Source organism: Syngnathoides biaculeatus, chromosome 2 (genome assembly GCF_019802595.1).
Source record: "Syngnathoides biaculeatus isolate LvHL_M chromosome 2, ASM1980259v1, whole genome shotgun sequence".
NCBI classification, from domain to species: domain Eukaryota; kingdom Metazoa; phylum Chordata; class Actinopteri; order Syngnathiformes; family Syngnathidae; genus Syngnathoides; species Syngnathoides biaculeatus.
The window spans coordinates 20,807,291-20,824,676 of record NC_084641.1 but is presented as its reverse complement, the minus strand read 5'-3'; the positions used below and the strand labels follow the sequence as shown (position 1 = coordinate 20,824,676).

General features: G+C 41.3%; 1 protein-coding gene across 2 annotated transcripts; it reads left to right on the top strand.

The window, feature by feature from the left end:
* Positions 1-688: 688 nt before the first annotated feature.
* dclre1b (DNA cross-link repair 1B) lies at positions 689-15,416 on the top strand. Of its 2 annotated transcripts, none has more exons than XM_061840389.1 (4): positions 689-1,482; positions 3,836-3,950; positions 8,688-8,870; positions 9,186-15,416. In XM_061840389.1, the coding sequence occupies exons 1-4, from the start codon at positions 1,288-1,290 to the stop codon at positions 10,280-10,282; spliced, it is 1,590 nt and encodes a 529-aa protein (XP_061696373.1). In that variant the 5' UTR covers positions 689-1,287; the 3' UTR covers positions 10,283-15,416. The 2 variants fall into 2 exon arrangements, with proteins under 2 accessions (XP_061696373.1, XP_061696364.1); XM_061840380.1 differs by having other exon boundaries at positions 694-1,482; positions 3,836-4,001; positions 9,186-15,410.
* Positions 15,417-17,386: the final 1,970 nt, after the last annotated feature.

Sequence of the window (17,386 nt, the reverse complement as noted above, 5' to 3'; positions counted from 1 at the left end):
ATAAATAAATGAAGCGAGTGGCCTACATAGCTTTTCCTTCTCTCTTAGCGCCCTCGTGTGGACATTGATTGTTTACAACAATCAGCAGCATGAAGTGAGATGAAATGTGAGGGATTCGGGAAATTAGAACAAAAAAAGTCACCGATGCACAGTAAAACTCTTCCTCTAAAAATACAGATTATATTGTTAAAAAAAAACTTTGTTTAAAAAAATATTTTTTTATAATATCGACAGGGTCTTCTTGTTTGTGTGTTTTGAGTGATGCATTTCATTACAGCTGACGTCTAAAAAGGTTTTCATGCAACAGGGTTGTATGTTGCGTGACACGACTTCAGAGCATAATTATTACTGCTGCTACCCTGTGTGTCTGTAAAAAACATTTGCTAGGAAGACATTAACAAAACCATATCCTCCCCACATAGAAAAAAAATCCGTTTTAAAACGAATTATATGTCTTACACTGGATATTTAAATAGGTAATTAGGAAGGTGGGAAGAGGGGAAAAAGTCATTTCAGGGGGTGAGCAAGAAGGATTATTTTCACTAAAACAAGGGTTGGATTTTGTCTCAGGAACACATGGGGAGAAAAAGGCTTCTTTTCAAGATAACCCAAACCAAAAAGTTGACATCGATAGTTGTGCTACACGCGATGGACTGCAGGGGGCAGTGTAAACACCAGCCTAGCGAGTTCGTCCCGAAGGAAGTTGGGGTTCGGGGCTCGGACTCAAGCGAAAAGTCGCTGACACCCTCTCAGCACACTCAATGACGAGGAGAGTCGAGGGCGTCACACGCCTCGCAAAGTGCAACGTCCATGCATTCACTTATACGGGAAGGACGACCTCTCCAACATGGCCGCAACTTAGCCACGTCAGTATACCGGGCGGCTACTGCGCTGATGCGTAACTATTGTTCAACTCTATAAATCTTCCCATCTGTCAGGAAAATAAGTGGAAATCAAAATCATAGCCGTATATAACCATCTTGTATCAAATATTCGTGTTCCTCATCACGCCGCGTTGGCGCACTTCGTCTTCGCGTCTTTGCGGAATTCCCAACGACGCACCTGTCAAACGGAGTAGTGACGACATTTAGAAGCGACTGTTTTGGTAGGAAGGGGCGTGTCGCGTTAGTGAAGAAATTTGGCGCGTGCAGCCGTGGATAGGGGCCACAAGCCCCTTTAGCGGAACATTTCCGATTGGTGCCGGTTGGGAAATGACAAGGAAACAATCAGCTCCAAAATTCATTGACGTGTTTATTGATTGAAGCGTGTGCAGCGTCGCCTGAGACGATGTCCAATGGCAAGCCCATCCCCCACACTCCCCTGGCCGTTGACTTCTGGCATGTTCGCAGATGTCCAGAAAGCAGAATATTTTTCCTGTCCCACATGCACAGCGACCACACGGTCGGCCTGACGTCCACATGGACGGACCGACCCATCTACTGCTCTCAGGTCACCGCCTCGCTGCTCCACGTCAAGCTGCAGGTGGGACAAGTCATTCATTTATGTTGCTGCTCGGTGACGGACTTCACTGTTTTGAGTATGAATGTGAATGTGGTAAAATCTCAACACAACCGCATCTTCACTTAAAAATAAGTGTGTGCATTTTTTTTACCTCCTTTATTATTATTTTTGAAGAGAACATTTTAAAATATATTCGTTTTTTGTCAATTCAGTGTATCACAAAAAGCGGATTGTGTACTTTTCATAAGAACTAGATAGACAGATGGTATGTTATTGTCAAGATCAAATGTATGTGGAACATTATATAGGGGGTGAAATTTCTTTCTCTGCAGCCATGGTTGCAAAAACAATACAAAAATCCAATCAAAAGCAAAACATGACAATCTTAATCCCATTCATATCGTGACATCAGAACTCATGAGTGTGGGCCTCTTGATTGGTGGTTGTGACATCAGCAAGAGGTAAAAGACAAATGGAGGCAATGTCATGGGTGTGGTCTTTTCCCTGCCTGCTGCGCACTTCCTCCTGGGAGCAGTGTCCCCACCTGTACCTCCATCACATTATCACTTCGCCATGTCCTTTTCCAGATTGTTGCATCTCGGACCGAATAAACCACCGGCTCAAACTGTACCTTGTCTCCAGAGTCGTGCACTTTGGGTCCAACCCTGTGGTCTGCCCTTGACTGACGATTATCATTTTGATGAAGGCGCAAGGGGACATCAAAGCTTCAAGAGCAGCTCATGTGACAGAGTCTGCGTGTGGAGTAGACTGTTAGTTGTAGCCCATGTGTACTCTTGCAACCACTCCTGGGACTAAAACGAATGAAGTGCGTCGGCAACCGTCCTTAAAGGGGAATTACACTGGTTTGCATTCTGCATATGTACTCTATTTTGACAATGTGATGTTAAATCCTCTCTCATTTAATAGTGTTTTGAGAAGATTTTTATCAATTGCGGATTTTCAGGGGCGCTGTTGTTTTGGCGAGTCACATAACCTACGTGCACGGATGTCGGATTACGTGGGGTTCCAAACGCTCGATTACATGGGACACCATTATGCCCAGCACTGATTTCTCGGATTTATCCTCATCTGATGAAGAAATAGCAATATCGGGAAGATGGGGGAATACTTCCATACACAGCTGTGAGTGGCTCGGCTACTTGGTCTAATCGAGTGTTTTGAACCCCACGTAACTCGTCACATCTGAGCACGTAGGTCATGTGACTCGCGAAAATGGCAGCGCCGCTGAAATTTTGTAATTGTCGATTAAAAAATCTTCTCAAAACACTATTAAATGAGAGAGGATTTAACATCACATTGTTCAAATTGAGTACATATTACATGACCTACTGGATACATTGTTAATGCAAAGTAGTGGAATTCCCCTTTAACCACAAACAAGAGCGCTACAACACATCAGTACTCTTACAAAGTGCATGACATCACTCATGTTTGCTACAAGCTAAGTTTAAAGAGCCAGTGAACGAGAGATAGCTAGTGCGTGTTTCTTGGGTATGTGTGAGTCGGTGCATGATTATAATTTTTTTTCCCTTCAATTTCAAGATTATTTTAACCCATTCGTGGGAAGCGTCCCATTTTTGGGACATCATGATTTTCACGCATACATATCCTTCAGTACATCAAAATATTTAAGTATTTTATTCTGATGCTGGTTTTTGGGACGATCTACTAAGAAAACCCAAGTACCCTTTCGCGGGCAACATCCCATTTTTGGGACTAGATTATAAATTAATAAAGTTATCAGATAACTTAACTCTAAACGAAAAAGAAGTGTTCCTTGATTGTGGCCTGTTAGGAGACTAATCTCAATAAAGGAAAAAATTGCCACCCTGCCCATGCATGGGTTAATGTCTGATAGCACTAAAGGTATATTCCGAATTTAAGAATACAATAAATGAGAAAAATGAAGCTGATGCCATAAGTACTCTGTTAATTGGCTGTCTGGTGTTGTACTACAGTGGCTCCAAATAGACAAATTCCTCGTGTGCTTTTGATATACTTTGCAAAATAAAGATGATTCTGGTGATGTCTTGATGTTCCAGTTCACATGCTTAAGTTTAATTGTATTGCATCCAGTTATTTTGGATGCAGAAAACAACTGAAAATGGCTGGGTATCAGCTCTTAAATCAAATCCTTTCTTTGTCCAAACAAATGTACCAGACATTAAAAATTAAAAAAAAAAAAAAGTGGGAAAAAAACAAGAGTGGCCTAATATTTGTTTCCATGACTAGGGCTAGATGGATAGAAGCATCTTCACAGTACTAAGTATGTTGAAAAAAAGAATCTGGAATTTATCTCCAGTTGCTATTGTTATTAATCCTGCTTTTTTTTTTTTTTCCCCCTTATGTGTAGGTGAAAGAGAAGTGGATCCGCTCTTTGGAGCTGGGCATATCACACGACTTGCCTCTGGACGACATTGGCAAAGAAAACATGACGGTCACACTGATTGACGCCAACCACTGCCCAGGTGCTGTCATGTTCCTCTTTGAGGGCTACTTTGGGACCATACTCTATACTGGTGAGCGTGCTTGAAGTCCAGATAATGCTGAGCGATATATCGAGAAGCCCGATTCGATTAATCTTTTATTCATGATATGGAAAACTGGGATGATGGACAAAAAAATAGTCCCAAAAAGGCCATGCGACATCTATCATTCGGAAACTACAGTAATCTGCAAAACATTTATGTAAGATGTTGCGATGAACACACGCATAGCCGCGTAAAATCACGCAAAACAGACGCACATCATTACTCCTGTATGGTCAACAAACAACACAGCAGCCTGCTACTGATCATGGGGGGAGTTGAAATGCTTGTTTTTTAAGAAGATAAGATTATAGTTTGCTGATGATGGACAAGATAGAAAGCTCTATAAAGGCTTGTTTACATTAGAATTTAGCAGCTAGCGTCACTGCGTGGACGATCACGCAAATAGGCTACGTTCACCCTCCATGGCATGGAGCCCAGTATTGATTTTTCTTTTTTTTTTTTTTTGTTAAATTGGATAATTTCATGCAGTCGTTCACATTACAAAGAAAAATGTGTTTTCTACCGTGGACAGAACGTGTCCGTTAAATCACACAAATACGCGTGAAACGGGAAATCACACAGCAGCATGTTGATGGAAATAGAGATTCTGAAAACCCCCGTGCATAAGTGTCGTCATGACGGATTTTTGACGATTTCAAGAACTTTGTGCAACCAGAGCTAACATTTTCTTACAGTGGTCAGTTTTTAAGCATCATCTTTTTGCACCGGTTTTCTGCTGCTTCATCTGTTATTGCTGTTTTGTGGTGTGTCGTTTTGCCAATGGACCTTTCTGACCTATCAATCACTTGCACAATAATAGCCAATCAGATAGCCGCATTGTCTTAACCTCTGGCTTGACGCCCCTCTTGTCGTCATGTCCCACAAGCAATGCTGGTTATCAGTCGCGTGCGCTTTGAAAAGTTAATGTTACGAGCAAAATGGTCCTCAGATGCGCTTGGGGAACGTGCAATTCTCATGAAAGTTATCCGGCTAGGTCACAAGGAGCCCGGTTGATTCATTTTCCAAAGCCTAAAATACAGTTATTGAAGTGTCTACGATGGGTTAAGGCTCGCAGAAGAGCTCACGTACAACTGAATGTGGACAATATCAACAAACACAAGGCTGTATGTTAGAAGGTAAGTGAGGGAGAAGTATCTTCTCTGGGTTTGACTGAATTATTATCAGTGCTTTATACATTGCAGGAGAACAACTTTCACTTTGTTAGTGTATCGCTGACCTGCTGAATGAAATGTGTAATGTTTTATGCAGACGAGTTGAGTCAGGGATACGTAAATGCAAAACAAATGTCTGTTTGGCTATTTGTATCACATCAGACTTTTAAGACCGAGCACTGGGTTCCATTACGAGCCAAGTCAAATGAATACACCCACTCACTATAAAGACTACAATGATATTATTTGTGATCTTTCCAGGTAAAAAGTACTCACCCTGCTTTAGATGCGCAGTACAATTCCACTATTTTATCTTGTTGGAATTCAGTATGAAGTTTGTGAGGCGTCAAAATTGCATCAATGGCCAATGTTTCGCTCAAACTCTGACATTGCGTCCTGCCCCATCCAAAATCTTAATTCTGTGTACATAATCCTTGCGTGAAATAGTTAAGACCGCTCTGTAGAACCCTCTTGGACAAGTCTGGCGCATTTGGCAAAAAACATACCGCAATGTTACCGGGAATAAGCGATAGAGAATCGAGTTCAAACCTGTTCTGTCCAGTCGCTATCGTGGGAGATGGCAACTGTTACTATGGGCGACAGAGCTGAAGATCGCCAATCGGAAAGGTCCATTGTGACCATGTTACCTTTTGATGATGTACAATTTGGACGGCATATCCAACTATCGACAATTACTGTCTTAAAGTAATGTTCTTGACCGTAGTGTAAAAGATATGGAAAGTCAGACAAATTGTTCTGGAACTCAATTTCTACAGACTGGCAGCTCTGCAGTCATAGCCACGAATGCAAGTCTAAGTATTAAGAAAAGCAAAATTAATGTATTATTATTCTGATATTTATAATATAAATATATATAAATAAACCAAACCTTCTGCTTAATAAATATACTCTTGTCTGGTTTTATGCATTTTTAATAATAAATAATAATTCTAATAATTTTTATTACAATAGATATTGTCACATCAAATATTGAAATCGAGGGGTCGTGATATCCGTTATGGAGCTCGTGCACGTGATGTCAGCATTTTCATGGCGCCATGTTGCCGGTCAAACAGAGCTGCTCGACATTGTGGGAGACATTGAACCGAAGGAGAATATTTACAATGCCCGAGACCTGTTGTGCTGTTGGTTGTCACAACAGACGAGACAGATATTCAAAGAGATCATTCTATAGCATAGCAGCTGAAAAGACCAGAAAATATCGATGGGTTTCGACAATGAAACATGATGGATGGTGCCCAACCAATATACACAGACGCCTGCGTAGCGATCGCTTCATTTCAGGTAGGCATTATTCTTCTCAATCTCAAATTATTAAGTATTTATAATGCCACATTGGATCATTTGACAACAATGCGTATTAAAAAAAATAAATAACAGGTTTACGGAGGTTAAGTAGCTGCCATCGCTTCCATGTACGTTGCATGGAGACGACTGTCTTTTTTTTTTTTTAAATCAGTTAATGAATGTGTGTAAAACCAGGGGTTATTGATTTAAATAGTGGTGTTTGTATTGAATACTGCCTGAAAAGATGGATTCTTGCAAAGGTTAACGTGTCGCTGAACACGCTTCCGCGTTCACAAGCCATCAAAAACCGTCACTATGTGGGATTTATTACTGATGGGAACAGATCCAGCAACAAAGTATTCGTATGCGTCCGACTTTTATACGCTTTCAAACTTTTCTGTGTAAATCTCGCATATTTACTCACCACATCCATGTGTGTATCCAGCTGTCCAAGACAAGCGGAAGCCAATTAACAGTCCAATTTTTTAGTATCTGGGCGTTGTGCTACAAGACATATTTCCGTATCGTCTCCAACCGACTTAGCATTGAGAAATGCTTAGCTTGACTGGCAATATGGCGAGGTAAACAAAAGTCACGTGATTTTATGATGTAGGTGCACGAGCTCTATTGGCCTTATTGCCCAGTCTTGATTTCAAAGTTAGCATTTCTGTTTTATCATTGTCCTGTAATGTGTGTGATGTTTTAAGAGGGATAGCGATTGAGTGACTGAGACTGAAATCTTTCCCTATCCATAGTATTTTATTTTTTTTCCTTTGTCTTGTGTGCAAATTTTGAAATACAAGCACTCTATGATGGCAATGAACCCAACTCAACTCCACAACCAACACCTTTTTGGCAGATATCGAATTATTCTTTAAAAAAAAAAAAGGCTCATTGCCATTCACAATGTTAATTCTAAAAGTAAACTAAGAGAATTACACATTTATTTAAAAGTATAATCTAACTTTTCCTTACAGTCAGCTATCTTCATACTAGCACATAATGGGAAATGTGATAGACTAAGGGACAACATGTATGTGGCAGTGTTATTCAAGAACCTGGTTTGTGAAAACAAACAGTGGCGCAACGCATATAGGAAGATTACCTCTAACTCGGAAGAAGGGCTGCACTATATTTTGTTTGGGCATCGTCATCGTGATGTACGTGTGCATAATAGTCACTTCACAGGTTCTGCTGCAATGTTTAATTATATATTTTAATTGTTTTCCATTTACTTATGTCAATGCTGTAGGTTTTTATAAAGTACCTTAATTTCCGGCATATAAGCCGCAACTTTTTTCACACGCTTTCAACCCTGCGGTTTATGATGCGGCTAATTGTTCCAACGGCCACACGGGGGCACTCGCGCAGAAAAGGTAAGAGTGAGACCGATGGAATATATGTGCCGAGGAAGTGGTTTTTACCGTTTTTTTTTTTTTTTTTTTTTTTTTTTGTTTTTTGTTTTTTTAGCCGGCCCTGTTAGCGCTGCACTAACGTGTTGCTGCTGTGTTACTGCCGTGTCTCAGCCCTGTTAGTGCTGTGCTACTGTGTAGCTGCCGTTTTTTGTTTTTTTTTTTTTAACCAGCCTTGTTCGTGCTGTTGCTATGTTAAACTAAGCTAAGATGAGGTATTAAAACTTTGAAAACTCTGTGTACCGTCTTTCTTTGTAAATATCTCGTGTTTCAAGATGGGTTTCAATGTGGGGACTTGCAGCTGGTATTTCCGTTACAAATGTACTGGGTGAGGCTTATAATCAGGTTGGCTTTGGGGGCTGGAAATTATGGAACAGTATTATAATATGTTATTTTCCTTATCTGCCACTCTCTGCTGATCAGTCCATGGTGTCATTTTGGTGCAGCATCTCAACGGCCAGAAAATTCTAAGTAAAGATGGTGTATCGCAGTGGACTCAGCACACAGCCTTGGGGACAACCAGCACTGCTAAATGATTCTTGATGCCCATTCCCCACCTGAATGACTGCTGTAGTTTGGCACCTGGCTTCAATAGGGATAGGGGGAGTCCAAGGAAAAGTAGTTAATTTGTCTTGAATGGTGTGCTGTAGTCAATCCATGGTCTTTTCCAATATCGTGATCATGCCATTAATTGCCCTAGTTTTGTTGTGATAATCGTTTTATCTCTACATTAACACGTTTGCCTGGCACATCTTTTATTGCTAACGCCTTCTAAATTTCAGGCGACTTCAGATATTGCCCGTCAATGCTGCGTGAGCTATGTCTAACTACCAATGCCACCATCGATGTTCTGTACTTGGACAACACCAACTGTGACCCCAACCGCAGCATTCCCTCAAGAAAGCAAGCTACTCAGCAGATCAAGGAAATCCTCCGCAGCCACCCGGACCATAATGCTGTCTTAGGTAATTTTGTCCACGACTTCTTTAAATGCCTTCTTACTTGCTAATGTTGAAGGTGAGGATGGGGACCATCAAGTATATAAAAATAATACCTCACATGCACTTTATTTTATTGTGTTGGTATTATTGTTGCACGTTGTTGTTTTTTTTTTTTTTCATGCAATTACTCTATTATTTCACATTGCCAGAAGATATCTATCGAATACTACAAACATTTGATAGCTGGCACCATAAACACAATCTAATCAATACAAGTGTTAAATTGCCAAGCTGTAAATTTAGTGACGCTGTGTTTGTCCCCCCGCCCCTGCCTTGCAGGCCTGTATGGTCTGGGCAAGGAGTCTCTATTGGTGGAGCTGGCAATGGAGTTTCAAACCTGGATCGAGGTGAGCTTCGACAGAATGGAGACCCTCCAAATGCTCGGGCTGCCCGACGTCTTCACCACCGAGCCGGGCGCTGGTCGTATCCGCGTTGTGGAACAAAGAGAGATCACCTTTACCGCCCTGTGCCAGTGGAACAGTGAACAACCCACGTTGGCTATTTATCCCACCAGCCGCCCCCTTCCGCTCTTCCACCCCAAAGTCTTTGTGGTACCCTACTCAGACCACTCATCTTATCAAGAGCTGGTCGACTTTGTCTCTGGACTCAAACCTTCTTCTCTGGTGCCCATTGTTGGTAGCAGTATCCCTGGAAGCCTCTCCACCTTATCATCTAGCAAAAGGCACGAATTCCTGGTGCCCGAGTCGGTGCAACAGTACATGAGGAGGATTCCCAAAAACTGGCACAAATCATCCACCAACCTTCGGCGCCAACATGTCCGACCACTTGTGCCTCAAGGTGTGGTGTTTGACTCTCCTGGGAGTTCAAGCAAGCTGCCCAAGGACTGTCTGGGTCAGAGTTTTTCTGATGAGGAGGAGGAAGAAGAGGAGGAGATGGAAGCAGCGAGTGTTGATTCAATTCCTGTCAAATCCAGTCAGAAGGTTACCCCTTACAAAGCCCGCCGAGACTCCTTGGAGACGTTGAGGGTCAACTTTGTGCACACCGCCCCGGAGGAGATGTTGGGAGCGCACTCAGTGCCATTCAGTCAACTCAGCCAGAGCAACTTTGTCCCCATGGAGATCGTGCAGAATCCGGACATTTCCCTAAGGCCACAGCGACGTGCCATAGGAGAGGTGGACGAGGATCATGACAACAGCTTGAGCGTTTCCGACAACGACTCTTTACTCCTTTATAGTTTCCATAATGATTCTGGGGTTTCATCTGATTTGTTGCAGTGTCCTGAGGCTCACATAGAACAGCTTGAAAACGAGATCTTGAAGGATCTGGATTTCACAGAAGAGGACTTGAGCCTGTGCTGCCTCCCGAAGGAAAGCGCCGCGGGAATAGTTTCTCTCTGTCCTGTACGCAGGCCATAAATGGCCTAGGTGTATTATAGATGTTAACCCGAGTGCACTTTTTTCCCCAATTTTTACCAAGACAAGGAACACATTTCACATGGTGATAATGCCACACGGCACACCAGCAAAGCAAAATGTCACAAAAGGTAGATACAGTAATGTTCAAAATAAATGAAAATAATTAAGATGAGTTAACATGCAGCAGAAAACGTTTTTTTTTTTATTTCTTTTTTAACTCAATCTAAAGCGTTTTGTCCACATCACATTCTGCAATTTTAAATTGCATTTTTTTTTTTCAAATGTGACCTGTTTAGCAAAATGTCACTGAACAATTTTGATTGCAATGTGGCCTTACTGCCGTCAGATGGCAGTGACGTGAAAGCAATTCAAAGCATCTGGGAATCGTCACCCCAGAAAATAGTTTAATGGTCTTCCTATGGGTGCCACAATAATGAGAAAAACAACAAGTTTACAACATGATTATATGAAGCCCGTTTTAACATGTTGGTCACAAAAACCCAGTGAAAGGTAAGCACGTAGTCAGTTGAACTGATCATTGCCAAATACACGTTGAGTATTTATATATTGCAAAAGCAGTCATTTATCCGTATTGCAAACCTTGGACCGAAGGTATGTGCTTCACTGGTCGAAAATACGGTATTTTGGGTCAATTTGACCCATAATATCAGAGGGGGGCTTCGGGAGATTTCAGCACTAGGGACAGCTCCAAGTTAACTCCCAGTATTATGAAGTGATTGATCTCGCTCGCTTTTGTTGATTAACCTCAATATAGAAACGGACCTCCACCCTCTGCACTCCAATCGAGAAGTTAAAGCAGAGCCGAAACCAAAGGGTGGCAGATTGTATTTTTAAGTCAAAGCTCAGAGAAAGTGCATCAGCGCTCCTTTCATTTCCAGCTGAATGTGTGACAATGTCGACAGAGCTGTGTGGGCGATGAGCACTAGCTGAGGGCTCAGCACAGCTGATAGCTGAGGTCTTGTCTTTTGGCGGCGACAGAAATAGAAAAGCCTGGTTTCGGTCCTGTTCGGTAGCGCTGGCTGTTATCATGTCTACTCACACTGCTCAGATGTTTTTGTTGGCCTCTGTCTGTATTTGTGGAGGATTGAGGCAGCAGACTCATGTACAAAAATGTGTCTTGTGGAAGAACAGGACTGAATTCAAGCTGATAAGGAGGGAACATTCTCAGCTAAAGCCAGCATAGTTGAGAGAAAAAGTACATGAACCTCACCATGATGACCAGAATTTTTGCGTGAATTGGTCATAAAAGGAGATATGATCATCACATAATTCACAAAAATAGGCCATGCAGTCATCTTAACTCTGTAAAGCCTGAAGCATCCATTTCAAAGTCTCGCATTAGTTATGTTTCTGCTAGTGGTATTCGAAAAATCAAGAAGCATATTGATGTTATGAATTTCGGTCTCTGTATGTTGAGCAGCAAAGTGTAGCTGGGGTTGTTAATGGAGAGTCTTGGATGCATTTGGGCTTTCCTGAGCGACCATTTATTTTGAAGGGTAATGTTGTGAGATGAGTTTGAAATGATTTTACAATAAAAACGCTTCCATTCTCGGAGTTGTGTTCCAGACCCCTTTACGTGATAAGGCAAAAATCAGCAAAATAAAAATGTCATCTTTAAGTACAGCATAGGGATGTTTTGTAGCATTGACGCACCTAATTTACCTCAACACAAAACATCCATCCATTTCCTGAGGCACTTATCCTCACAAGGGTTGTGAGAGCGCTGGAGTCAGACAATCGCAACGCACACATAAACGACCATTCCCGCTCACATTCACTACTATGGGCAATTTCGAGTCTTCAATTAACCTACAGTGCCGTGCAAAAGGAATTGACCCCCTTCCTGACCTCCTCCCCCTTGCATATCCATCACACACAAAGGCCCAAACCAATCCCAACATCACTCAGAAACAACCCAAGGAAACACAAAATGGAGCACCCAAATGACAGCTGAGTTCACGAAGGCACCAAAAAAAAAAAAAAAAAAAAATCCAAAGATCCTGACCCTCTGCGGAAAAAGCCATTGCCCCCTGAATTTAATCACAGGTTGTGCCACCCTTGGGAGCAATAACTGAAATCAAGCCTTTGCAATGATTGGTTATGAGTCTTTCACATCACTCTTTAGGAATTTTGTCCCACTCTTCTTTGCAGAATTGTTTCAACTCTGCCATGTTTTGAGGGTTCTTGTATGAACTCGTCGTTTGTCACATCACCAACCATTTTTTTTTTGGGGGGGGGAGACATTCCGAAGTGGACTTGCTGGTGTGTTTCAGACCGTTGTCCTGCTGTATGATCCAAAAGCGCTTGAGTTTGAGGGCACGAAGTGATGGTCATACACTCTCCTTCAGGACTTTTTGCTACACAACGAAATTTATTGTTCCATCTGGGGCTTTTAAAACTATACAAGTATATTTAAAAACACAGTATAATACACGAAAAAAGATCAAGAAAAATGGAGGACATTAAAATATTGTAATCAGAATCAGCTGTAAGAGCCAAGTATGTAACACCCAAGCAATTTGTCTCTGGTAGTTTGTGCGGCCCTAGTACAACATTCAGAACAACCCAACTAACAAGAACGAAGAACAAGAGACATTCAGTTAATAGGAACAATTCCTTATAAGAGTCACAGATGTGCAATATTTAAAACCGTTAAGAGTGCGTCAAGGCCCCACATTATATTAAAATTATACAGGGCGCCCTTACCCATCCACAGTTCATAGTTATAGACCAGTCCAATGACAATTATGCAAAGGGAGCAGTTTAAAGTGACGAATCGTGCAATAGTCTACAGGATATATTGGCAATACTAATACTGATTGGACCAGCAGGATGTGAGAGTGTGTCCCAACAACAGCGCAAGGCAGAAAATAGTAGTTTGCTGATCAAGAATTTAATGACTTAATTGCAATTGCAAAAAATTGTTTGAATGCCTAGTTTTGACTTGCATTGATCGGTAGCGCCTACCTGACTGAAGGAGCTAGAAGAGCTGTTGACCAGGATTTTGAGGGTAACTCAATGTGCTTTACATGATTAAAACTATTGAAATACAAGTTAAGGCAATTTTCAGAGCCAGAAATATCACTGAAAAGTGGAAATACTCTAAAACGCATGGGGGGGGGTATTAATCTGGATTTAAAAACTCACACTTGGAGCTGATGTCACCTCAGTTGGCAAGTTATTCCACTTTTCTTTTCAGCATAATAGCTAAATGTTGCTTCTGCATCTTTGCTTTGGACTCTGCACGCCATTATTAGACCAGTCTTTTAGTCAGTCGATCTCAGAGCCCTACTGGGTTTGCATTTCTTTCATGTATTCAGGATCTAAACCATATAGTGATTTATTGATCAGTAGCAGAACTTTAAAACTCGTCTAAAAATGACGGGAAACCAGTGTAAAAACTTTAGAATTGTAGTTATATGCTCTAGTCACAACCCGAGCTGCAGCATTCTGAAAGAGCTGCAGTTTTTGAATGCTCTTTTTGGGGCGCCCAGTCAGAAGACCATTACAATAGCCAAGTCTACTTGAGATAAAAGCATGGATAAGCTTCTCTTGGTCTGCTTGACACATGCTAGTCTTCACTATAAATGTTTTTCAGATGGTAAAAGGCAGTTTTCGTAATTTATTTGCTATGACTGTTGAAGGTCGGCTTGGAATCTATCAGAACACTAAGGTTTCAGACTCGGTCTTTGCTTTTTAAAGATAGTGAGTCCAGGTATTTATCAACAGCAATCACTTTTTCTTTATTGCCAAAAAGAATTATCTCAGCGTTGTTGTGGTTTAGTTGAAGGAAACTTTGGAAACCTGATCGAAATTTGTGAAAAAGTCCATTTAAATCCAAGAAATTGCTGAGTTGGTTAAAAATAACTTTCTCAACAATCTTGGCTATGACAGTGAGATTAGAAATGTTGACACAGAAAATCTAGTGCTTTGTTTTTTAGAAAAAGCTTAGCAGCTACTTTAAGAGGTTTAGGCAACTTGCTAGACTGAAGTGAGGAATTGATTATTTGTTGCAAATCAGCTTGCGCTGATTTCACAATAGTTTTGAAAAAGTCAGATGATATTGAGTCAAGACAGCTCGTTAATTGTCGATTAACTGTAATGGAATTGTAGTTTATGTAGAGTTTAACTAATCATCATTGGAGTTATAAACGTTTTTCTTTACAGCCAGATTTTACTGTAGTGCTTTTTCTGATGTTTTTGTTGTGCGTGGCAGAGATCATCTAAAGATGTTTGTCAAGCCAGGCGTCCTCTCTAGTCTGCTAGATTTTGAGTTGGACTGTCAAAAATACTGGCCCAGTGGACGCTGTTAATTTCCGTGTTCCATTGTTTGATCTTGGTGAGCACAACAGCAGGCAAGCAACGCTGCCTTTCATCTTTCCTCTTCCACTCATGGAGGTGGTGGGCTCATCTAGCAAAGAGAGGCCATTGCTTCCTGGAGTGTTTGAATGTTTACTTGATTAATGGAACAAATGCAAAAGTGTTGTTGTTTGTCGGGAGCGTGGGGATGATTGTTACACGGCTCAGTTGAAACTCTTGCATTTGTTCCATCAAGGAACACATTAGGAGTCACCTGATTCACCCTGCACACGCTTGGTCTACTTCTTAGTCCACATGTGAAGATGTGGTGTCATAAAGCAACATTTGTGAGGAAAAACATAATTTGGGGGAAAAATGTTTTTGTGATTAGAAAAACCTGCTTCGTCGTTTAACTTGTCCACTGTATTACTGATTAAGTGTCTGTTGATCTGTATTTAATGTAGTTGTTGGTACTTTTTTAGCTGTAAGCCAAGCTCAGGTACAGTTGTAATAAACTCGCATAGTTTTGTATTATTTAATATTTATAAAAGATTAGAACACAATCGAAATTTCACTTTACTGCAGATTTGATTTTTATTTAGAAACGATTGCCCTTAGAGTCCAACGTTTTGGACAAAAAGCTTTCAAGATCTTTAATCAATCTCGCAGCCTTTATTTCATTGTTACCTTTCACCCCAAAATATGAAACAACTGACCCCGGGCATGGGGTCAATTGTAACATTCGCTCTTTGTATTTGAGATGAAGCCATGCATTTTCGTTTGGTGTTACATGCACATTGTCACTGGCATTTATTAGCAGACACTTGAAGCTTGTTTGTTTAACACGCTGGCTTGTAAAAAGAGTTCAAACTTAAAGACAAAAATGTTACAATCATTCCTGGTCTCTCCTATATGTTTTTATTATTATTACACACCATGGATTGGTCGCTAGGAAATGACCGGGCGTCACCTACAGTGTCTATTTTAGAAACAATCCACATCCACACTACTACTTAAAATTTCGGTAACACTTATAAAAATCCTCATTTTCTCGAAAGTATTTTTCCCCCAACGACATCAATACACATAAGACTGGTGAAGACATGGGAAATGTGGTTGAAAAGAAAAAAAAAAAAGTTTTCTTTCAAAAACAAGGACATGTCTATTTGAGCCTCAAAGATATAAACACTTTGTTAGATACTGCACACAATGAACACTAAGTCAGAACTGAGATAAAAGCATGCTACAGTATGTTCCATTTAGGAAAGAAAAAAAAAACAGCCAGGGCGATGTCATTGATCATTCTCTCTCTCATGATCTGCGCCTCCCTTGGCTTAAGCTCCAGCTGGTGGTCGATGACAGACACACACACACACACACGAGTGCTTCCCTTCGGGGGTCTCCAGCTTCCCCTCCTTCTCTCGCACTGCACTCTTCATACACTCTTTCACAGCCTCTCTTGTACTGCCGCCTTTAATTTCGTTTATTCATAAGCAACTTCTCTCTCCTGGGTGCTCCAGGCAGCGCTTCCTCACCCCATCGTTAGTCACTCCCTTCCCGTGGTGTCGCTAAATTGGACCAGCTAGTGCTGGGCAGTAAGACTTTAAAAGAAAATCGCAGATGTTCACAACTACAAAATTTGACTCAAATACAAAAATCTAAATGTTAGCTTTGTTAAAGATTCTAAGTTGTCCACAGGTGAGAATGTGCATGAATGTGACCAGTCCATTTTTTTCTCAACATGTCCCAACAATGACTGATGACCATTCCAAGCTGACATTACAAAAATGGGAAACCACAGTTGCTGTTCCGCCTCACACCCAAAATCAGCTGAGGTTAGTCAAAGACAAATTTTCCACTGATGTCAATGTGTGTGTGTTCATGTATTCATATGTGCAATTGGCTGATGAGTAGTCCATTCCTTCTCTGACATTGAGTAGCGACCAATCAAGGGTGTGCCCCACCTCTCAGCCAAAGTCACCTGGGATCATTTCCTCTTCACCCGTACCCCAAACAAGATGAAGCGCGACACAAAATGGATGTTTGGATTTATGGTTTTTGGACAAGTCTCCTTATGGATTTTCATATGTACACTGCAGCACAACATTCACAAATTAATTTGCATTTTTGCTGGATGTGAGAAAAGAGTACATTACAAAAGTAACACAATTACAGTTCATTGGTGAATTGGTCTTCTGTTTATTAGCCTGGGGGAAGGTTATTTATCTTCTCCTCCACGTCTGCACTGGCAAGTAGAATCACATAAAATCACTAAAATATCCCTGACATTTTCCATTTCAAGGTTGTTTGTGTCCCAAATGGGAAGGCATTTTATGGGGCACCAGGCGGTTCCAGCATGCGGCTAACAACAGTAAATATGGCTGCTTTGGTCCTCTGATACCTTTCCATTATGCCTTGACATATTTTGAATGTCACTGATCATCCCTTCACCTCCTCCTCTTATTAGAACGTGAACACGGGCAGGCAAACAAAGTAACGGCACATTTGTGTTTGTTGCCAGTGAGAGCGACACACAGCAATTAGAATCATTCATCACGATTATATTTCCAGAGCTGCCGCTTATCCCGCCCGACACCTCAGCTCATATGCGCTTTAATGGGAAACCTCCTACTGAAGCCCAGAGAGCTCTGCAAAACACTCGAGTTCTTTCAATCGCATTCTTTATCAGCAGCCTAATGATGATTCATAGCACAATGTGAGTGAGACTCGGGTGATGTGGCCCCCGGGGGGGTGAGAGGAGAAGCTTGCAAAATGGTCGCACAC

Bases quoted from the DNA above. Each gene is read 5' to 3' on its own strand.
- dclre1b (XM_061840380.1), top strand. From the start codon at position 1,288: ATGTCCAATGGCAAGCCCATCCCCCACACTCCCCTGGCCGTTGACTTC. The intron at 1,483-3,835 runs GTGGGACAAGTC...CCTTATGTGTAG, and splicing joins TGCTCCACGTCAAGCTGCAG to GTGAAAGAGAAGTGGATCCG. The intron at 4,002-8,687 runs GTGAGCGTGCTT...TCTAAATTTCAG, and splicing joins TGGGACCATACTCTATACTG to GCGACTTCAGATATTGCCCG.